Below are 8,986 nucleotides of genomic sequence, written 5' to 3'. Positions count from 1 at the left end.
TTTAAAATGTAATTTAATGAACTTCCAACCTTTACACTGCAGTGTATCCCTGTTTTTTTTCCCCCATTTGAAAGAATTTGGTTCAGTGTAATACTACCTAGGGTAGTCTAGAACACTGTTTCTTTTCAGTAGGACGGTGATTCAAATTTACTTTCTGTGGTAATTCTCACTTCAACTCTTTCGAGTGGAGAATCCTTGCCTTTGCATCCACAAAAGTCCACCGTTTACTTTCCCACTGTTTTGGTAGGGAATGAAAAACCTAGTGGTTTCCCATTTCCCATTTACACTCTCATTCAAACAGTTTTCATTCACACTGGCTCGTCAGAGGACTCCGCCGTCCTATACGGAATTTAACTAGGTCTGTCAACAGCTCGTTAGAGGACTCCGCCGTCCTATACGGAATTTAACTACGACGCCACGAAACTTTCCTAGTTTCTTTATTTTACCCGCCATTGACTAGTATTCACAGGGTTTATTAAACATGGAATTTAAGTACGTACAGGACTCCGCCGTCCTCGTGGAATTTGTCTGACTTTTTCCTAAACAAAATTTAAATTTAACTCACTTGCAGATCTAACTATTGCCTTATGTCCCGATAGTTTGGAACCTGGAATCTTTTCCCGACATGCAGTCCTACATGCTCCTGTATCGCAAAGAAATTTCATTTCTTTCCCATTTACTGACAAGGTTATTTCAGGTTTTTCAGTGTCCAAACTCAGAATGTCCTGTAAATTGAAATCCACTTCCTCATTCTCTGTAATGATTACACAAGAGGATTTGTTGAGTTGGGAAGCAGGCTGGCTTAGTCATGCGGTAGTTTGTCCGTATTCTCTTTTATTTTATATAATTTGATTCCTGCAACGCGGCTATTTTTTGTGTATTTAACCAACCATTAAAGCTGTGTTCAGTTATCCCTGTCTCTAAATATTAAATTTTATCAGGATCCTGTTTTTTTCTTTTTTAAAATGTAATTTAATGAACTTCCAACCTTTACACTGCAGTGTATCCCTGTTTTTTTTCCCCCATTTGAAAGAATTTGGTTCAGTGTAATACTACCTAGGGTAGTCTAGAACACTGTTTCTTTTCAGTAGGACGGTGATTCAAATTTACTTTCTGTGGTAATTCTCACTTCAACTCTTTCGAGTGGAGAATCCTTGCCTTTGCATCCACAAAAGTCCACCGTTTACTTTCCCACTGTTTTGGTAGGGAATGAAAAACCTAGTGGTTTCCCATTTCCCATTTACACTCTCATTCAAACAGTTTTCATTCACACTGGCTCGTCAGAGGACTCCGCCGTCCTATACGGAATTTAACTAGGTCTGTCAACAGCTCGTTAGAGGACTCCGCCGTCCTATACGGAATTTAACTACGACGCCACGAAACTTTCCTAGTTTCTTTATTTTACCCGCCATTGACTAGTATTCACAGGGTTTATTAAACATGGAATTTAAGTACGTACAGGACTCCGCCGTCCTCGTGGAATTTGTCTGACTTTTTCCTAAACAAAATTTAAATTTAACTCACCAAAGTCGTCTTCAATCCTGTGGATTGTCGTCAACCTTCAGATCCCAGTTGAGGAGAACGAAGACCAGTCCCGGAAAGGGTCTCAATTGCCGTGGCCACGGTCTCTTAACTGGATGTCGGCTCCACAACTGGAATCCTCGGGTGTATTGACATCCGGCTCGAAGGACCAATTTAATGTTGGATTTATCTTACCCAACCTTATAAAAAATAGACACAAAAGGAATGAAGACGCTGGTCTCTCTTTCTCATGAGGAGGGCGTATGGGAGATTGTTCAGATTACAGCCTCTCAATACGCTCTAAACAATCTCTCCCGTCGCTCCTGTATTTATTTGAAATAGGGAGGTTTCTAAGTTTACAAGACATAACGTACTAAGCTACAAGACACAACACACTAAGGGTAGGGTTTCAAGGAGAAAACATGGGACCAACACCTGCCACGTCCCGGCCACGTCCTTCTCGCTGATGATTCCTGCTGAGTCATCTTCTTGAAGGCGAGACATCCTCCTTTCTCAAAATCGTCCATAATACTAATGCAAACTAAGCAAATAAATGATAACTTCTACAATATATTTAACAATTTCCAATGTGCAGAATTCGTGATTTAATCAAACAGGTTTCCGCTCACCTTTTTCTGTCGGTGCACCGGGAAGATTGCAATCCAATTGAATCCCTGTCCACTCCTCTGTCTTTTTATCTAATGCCCTTCCAGGATCACGTACCATTTGAAGGAACCTTGTATTTTATAATCACCTATTACTCTCGAGGTGCCATGCGTGTTCGTTTTCGTGGAAGAACGACAATTATAACAACGTGTTAAAAGTCAACCAATTTATTCCTGACATAGGAGTCTATACATTTTACAGAGCTCTGGGTCAGCAGCTACGCTTATCCTAGCCTCAGCAGAGACAGGGCAGACTGAACAAAGCTATCTGTTCTTGCCCCCGACTTATACAATGTTTGAAAGAGGAAGTATGGAATTGCTGTCGTCTGATTGGTCCATGGTCCCATCTGACGTCATCATTGCTCTGCAGAATGATGGCCATTTGCCGATGGCTCCACAGTCTTGCATCTCATGTTTACAGTGGCTCCCCGCAGCCATTGTCTTCCTCGACATCTGGTCTCTGCTGGATCAGTATCCACCCTGCTGGGAGCTTTCATGCATCACACCCCAAACCCTTATCTGATTTACATTATATGCTATACTGCAATAAACACCCAGTTAGCCCATAAAACTCTATATCACCTTCAATCCCCCTATTTGATCTTCTGATAATCAGAGATCAACACCCCCTATACCTGCAGCCTATTTCACTACTATACTCAATAAAACCTAATCTAAACACAACAAATGCAAAAAACTTAAGAAGGGGATACAAAGGCGTCGATCAAGGGAGCGAGCGCGCTCATTGTCTCCACGTCCTCTTTCAGCGGCAGCTGCAGATCTTGGCCGCGGGGGTCCTTCCCTTCAAAGGCCTTGAGAGCAAACCTGAGGACAAGACTCCTGAGAAAATGAATAATACACCCCCCACACCAGTCATGCTCCCAGGTGAAATCCGCCATATGGTTGATCTCCTGCTGAGAGAGAGGCTTGATCACTGTGGGGGTTATCATAGAAACCAACCTGGGAGCTTTCATGCAACACACCCCCAGACCCTTATCTGATTTACATTATATGCTATACTGCAATAAACACCCAGTTACGCCATAAAACTCTATATCACCTTCACTCAAGTAGACTTGACTACTGTAATGGTCTTCTGACTGGACTGTCCATAAAGAGCATTAAACAGCTGCAGTTCATTCAGAATGGTTCAGCCTGGGTTCTGACCAGAACAAAGAGGTCAGAGCATATTACTCCAATTCTAAAGTCTTTACACTGGCTCCCAGTCATCTTGAGAATAGATTTTAAAGTTCTGGGACTGGTCTATAAATCACAAAATGGTTTATGTCCTGAATACATGAAAGAAATGCTAATGGCATATCAACCCAGTAGGGCTCTGAGATCGACAGACTCAGGTCAAATAGTGGAGCACAGAGTCCAAAGCAAACATGGTGAAGCAGCTTTTAGCTATTATGCTGGACACAAATGGAATAAGTTGCCAACAGTGATGTTAGCCTCAAGTGTGAATGTTTTTATGTCCAGGTTAAAAACTCTTCTTTTTGCTCATGCTTTTTAGAGCATTTCCACTTTTAAATTATATTTCGTGTACTGTACACAGTTTTAATTCTACTTTTTTTTCTCTTTGTCTTAAATGTTTCTAAGGTGTTTTTGTTTCTTTGTTTATAAATGCTTTTTATCATGTAAAGCACATTGAGTTACCTTGTGTATGAAATGCACTATCTAAATAATTTGCTTTGCTATGTAAAATTATTACATCAGAGGCATAGAAAAGGACACAAATAAGATTGTAGTTTCATTTCGAATAGATGCTAGCTGTGTGCTGATTGACTGGTAAATAAAATGAATAAAAAAAAGAAATACAGTACAAGAGTGATTCTTGACCAGACTGTAATGTACAGGAAGCCCAGAAAGTGCATGGCCTGCCCGCCGTGTAACCATTTGTGTGATCTCTGACAAAGCTAGCTGCTAATGCTCACGAAAACATGAGGTCAAGCCACACGATTCCCCCAATGCAATGTGGATTATATATATTTTTTTGCAATAATTAACGTCCTTATTGTTACATTAAATCTCGTTGCTGTTGTATATTAACAGTGGTTGTTGGAATGTATACCTTATTTAGCTGTGACATTTATTGTTGATTTATGTTGTAGTAGAAGCGGTAAGGAAAAGGAATGAATGAATGAATGAATGTTTTGTTTTTTAATTAATGAAACCATTACTTTAGGTAGTCTGTCAAAGAATGATCTCTTGGTCAATTCCTCCACTATGTGTTTACTGTTTAAAAAAAGAAGAATGACTAACTACACACTGGCAATAATAGCATGGGGCACAATCATAAATAATCATTAGCACATTCAGTATTATGTTGTCACTTATCATATTTTCCATATTTTCCTGTAGTAAAACAGTAAGTTGCACATATACCTATAGAAAGAGAACGCTATCTAATATTGGAATCTTAGTGCGTTGGTCAAAGAAGCAAGTCCATTCAAGTCAGTGGGTTCAAGTCCAAGTTAAATCACAAGTCATAGCCATTCAAGTCCAATTCGAGATGTCTTTTAATATATTGTCGAGTCTGAAGTTATCAAATTCATGACTCGAGTCTGACTCAGTTCTAAGTTATGTGACTCGAGTCCACACCTCTGTTATCTGGCATTTAATCTTGGCCAGAGCAATTCTGGAGGGAATTACCGTTTCAACATTTATAACAAAAAAGTCACATCAAGCTATTTTCATCTGTCTGTATCCTAGGGCAACAGCCTTTGGCGTCCTGAATGCTCTCTGTAAGTTGGCAGCAGTTCTTGGCAGCTCTATCTTCGCCAGTTTTGTGGGCATCACCAAATCCATCCCCATCCTGCTGTCCTTCACTGCGCTGGTCTGCGGCGGCATGGTTGCCCTCAAGCTGCCTGACACGCGAGAGAAAATTCTCCAGTGAGGTCACTTGAGGTCCAGTAATTGAGAGTGTTTAAGACATATTGTATTTTCTTGATTTTGAAATCTTTGCAGCACCGATTGACTTTTACAGTAATTTTCTTTCCAAAGCAAGAATGGAAAAAACTAACACTTTTCAAATATAAAATGCCATGTTTTAATGTTGTTGTTGTTTTGTTTTTTTTTTAATGTTGACAATGCGTGTTTTGAGAGGCTGCTCCGCCTGATAAATATAGTTTGTTTTAGGGATCAGGGAAGGGATGATCCTGAGATAATGTGTGAAAAGAATATTCCTACACTAATTAAAATTACATACAAGCACATTAGATGACAAAAAACACATGAACTAATTGATCATCATTTCACCTGCTCTGTATTGAATGTCTAATGGGGAAAAATTACATTACAAACTTTCAACTGAAGTCCGGGTTTGTCTCAGTAGAAATAAAGTCCACACTACAATTGTGATCAGCTGTAAACATAACAAACAAGTGTACTCTCACAAGAGGGTCTTCTACACAGAGGCAACCAATCAGAGGAAAGGGGGCGGTTTTAGCCACATATGGACAAAGCGGATACAAAACTGGGTCAAACAGAAGTAGTTTCAGAGGGGCCTTTTCTGGGCACTTGTATGACAAAACCAAGGTGTTTTTTCAAATGAAATTGACACTTTTATACTAAGTCCATGTTAGAGAGTCACTCTATGGAGGTCTAAATAGCCAAATTACAGTACATTTATTGGCTAAATCACACTTATTCCTTTAGCCGGGGGTTTGTCAAACCAAGTTTTTACCATAGTAAGTTATTTATTGTTATTCATTAACTGCTTTTACAATGATGATGTTCATTTTTGTATTGACACTATCGGAGAGTATTCATGCATTCATGATCTATTATCCTATTAGCAACTCGTTACAAATGTTTATTTTCATGACTACAGCAAATAAACAAATAAAGGTCCACTGAAATTAAATTTACTGTTATGTACCCCAAACATGAATGTTAACATCTCTGATAGTGTCACTCAAAAATTGCATGCTTACCTTTGTAAAGGTAAACTATTTAATACAACTTTATTTATGAAATCCCTAACATTTGGATATGTAATTAAAGTGTCTAAAGTGCACAGTGACTACTTAACAGGCATGTGAATATTGCATTATAAGCAGGTCCCACAATTGATGAACACATCAACACACTAAATACACGTGCACGCACGCACGCGCACACATGCACACGCACGCACGCCCGCACGCACACTGTATGAGAGATGGAGCTAACTTTTTTTATTTTTCTTGTACAATTTGATGTTAACATTGTATTCATTGGAAGTGGTTCCCTGCCACAATTGGTTGTGTAAGTGATTAACTGCATGTTTGTCTGTTTTCTCTTTGGGTATGTGTCTATCAACGTGTACCTTTAAAAATGTCCTCATCTGGTCCGTGTTTACTCAAAATTATTAATTTCTCTGCATATGACTCACAACTCATATTGTCTGAGACGGAATGTGATACTAAAATGTACTCAGCGTTCTCCAAAGAGAAAGAGAAATGGATGTCAAGATGTCAGCCTGCACCATCTGTTGTTTGGCTCTGGTTGTGGACTTTCAAGGATGACATCTGATGACAATTGCACCAACAGATCTACTTAGCTTTCGGTGAACATACTGTAAATACTAAGCTGTGACCAAACTAATTATCCATATAGCGGAAATGCTCTAGAAAAAACACCTTCATTACGGCACTTTGCTTAAATGCAGTGAACATAAGTAAGTCAGTGAACATAATCGTGAGCACAGGATAATAATATACAGTGCGGTCACTGCGTTCCTCTGCCACTTGAGGTGTTGGTTACTAGCCACCTCTGCATGGCTTGGCCACTGCAGCATCTATGACATCATCCACAACAAATGACATACATAACATAACATAACATAACATAACAACAGTGCAATCCCTGATGTGTAAAAGGGGGCTTTGGAGAAGTTAAAACATTAAAAACACACAGAGCAATACTTCTGATGCTCTATAATTGCTGTTGCTATCAAATGCAATGTTGGGAATAGTTATGATGACTCTTGTTAGAATATTTTGTTATTAAGCGCAAATTTTATTTGGTTCTCAAATTTTAATTGTGTGCATTTTTTAAATCTTTACTTATTTCCATATTTTATACTATTGTGCTGTCCGCAGTCATTTTACTGCTGATTGAGATCTACAAACTGTTAAGTTGTACTCATTGTCCAATCATCATAATTGTGGCTGCAAAAAAAAGAGCAAATCAGGAAATGTTGAGAGTATCTTATTTAAATTTGTTGTTGTCATAACACCAATAACCAAATTGCTTATGACAAAGAAATAGGAACATATTTATGGCTTATCATATTTGTTATTCCCCTGTGTCATTATTTGTGTCTGGAACAAGTGAAAGCAAAGCCCACATTTTGTTCCAAGTGCTAGTGATTAATATTATTGTCTTTCATTCATTAGTGGTTCATAGTTTGATTTGATTTCTATTTATTACATGTGTATTGGTGGCAATTAAAGCAAAATTTTCAATGCTTTGCAGTCTTTGAACTAGATTTATTTATTCATTGTGTGAAACATAACATAACATATACATACTCATACTTTCTACATAAATTCCGATGCATTATTGTCATTTTTGTATAATGCAGAATGTAACTATTACTCTCATAAGACACCCAAAACAAACTTTGATGCAAATTTGTATACATAAATTACACCACAAACATTCACACATTATTTTAGTGGCCAGCTTCAAAGCAATCAACGAAATGTCTTTTTTATGATTACCAACATCTGGGAATGCTCCAGAGTGATTTCCTCCCAGACCTAGACCAGGGCATGTGTCAGCTCCTACAGTGGAGACAGTGGATGCTACGATACATGATGTCAGAAGTGCTTGTTAGGTGTGGGGAACATGCATGCCAGTCAAGAGCATCAATGCGTTCATCACTCAGTCGGAAACTGCTGCATCATTACTGCCACACGAGACCAGGCATTGTCATACACCAAAAGGAACCCATGCATGGCCCACGCAAGCAGATTGTCTGACAATGACTCTGACCATCCTGGTAACAGCAAATCTGTGTGGCCTTCTAAGGATAGGCTTCCCAAAACCGTCACTGGCCTAGGAACAAAGTTGTCATGCAGCAGAAGGTTACAGGCAGCAAAACATGTTCCACATCCTCTCCAGACTCTCTCAAGTATGTCATGTGCTAAGTTTAAATTTTAAATCATCTGTGAAGAGAACAAGGCAAATGTAAAATTGAACAATCGGGCTGCACTGTGCCAGGCTGTGACCAGTGACATGCGATGAGGTTCATGACTGGTGAGGCACTCACTCCTCTGGAGACGGATATGAAAATATATGAATATATGACAGGCGGCACGGTGGCCGACTGGTTAGAGTGTCAGCCTCACAGTTCTGAGGACCCAGGTTCAATCCCCGGCCCCGCCTGTGTGGAGTTTGCATGTTCTCCCCGTGCCTGCATGGGTTTTCTCCGGGCACTCCGGTTTCCTCCCACATCCCAAAAACATGCATTAATTGGAGACTCTAAATTGCCCGTAGGCATGACTGTGAGTGTAAATGGTTGTTTGTATGTGCCCTGCGATTGGCTGGCAACCAGTTCAGGGTGTACCCGGCCTCCTGCCCGATGACAGCTGGGATAGGCTCCAGCACGCCCGCGACCCTAGTGAGGAGAAGCGGCTCAGAAAATGGATGGATGGAATATATGACATTTTGATCAGTCCTTTTCAGCTAGCCGTAAACAGCAGACACCGAGTAGTCTCAATACAAATTCATAATAGACTACTTCACAGTACAATAATTGACCCAGAAGGCCGATACATACAGCGGGGCAAAAAAGGCATTTAGACAGC

At 39.8% G+C, this 8,986-nt stretch overlaps 1 protein-coding gene across 6 annotated transcripts in view; it reads left to right on the top strand.

Moving 5' to 3' along the window:
- LOC133478123 (synaptic vesicle glycoprotein 2B-like) overlaps positions 1-7,651 on the top strand; it is an 87,177-nt gene extending 79,526 nt beyond the window's left edge. For all 6 annotated transcript variants that reach the window (XM_061773754.1, XM_061773753.1, XM_061773755.1 and 3 more), the window contains one exon: positions 4,902-7,651. In XM_061773754.1, coding sequence (XP_061629738.1) covers positions 4,902-5,085 — 184 coding nt within the window. In that variant the 3' untranslated portion in view covers positions 5,086-7,651. The remainder of the gene's footprint in view (positions 1-4,901) is intronic.
- The last annotated feature ends 1,335 nt before the right edge of the window (positions 7,652-8,986 follow it).

This window comes from Phyllopteryx taeniolatus, chromosome 5 (genome assembly GCF_024500385.1).
Source record: "Phyllopteryx taeniolatus isolate TA_2022b chromosome 5, UOR_Ptae_1.2, whole genome shotgun sequence".
In the NCBI taxonomy this organism is placed as follows: Eukaryota; Metazoa; Chordata; class Actinopteri; order Syngnathiformes; family Syngnathidae; genus Phyllopteryx; species Phyllopteryx taeniolatus.
Note: the sequence above shows the minus strand (reverse complement) of the source record. Positions and strands in the feature narration are given on the sequence as shown.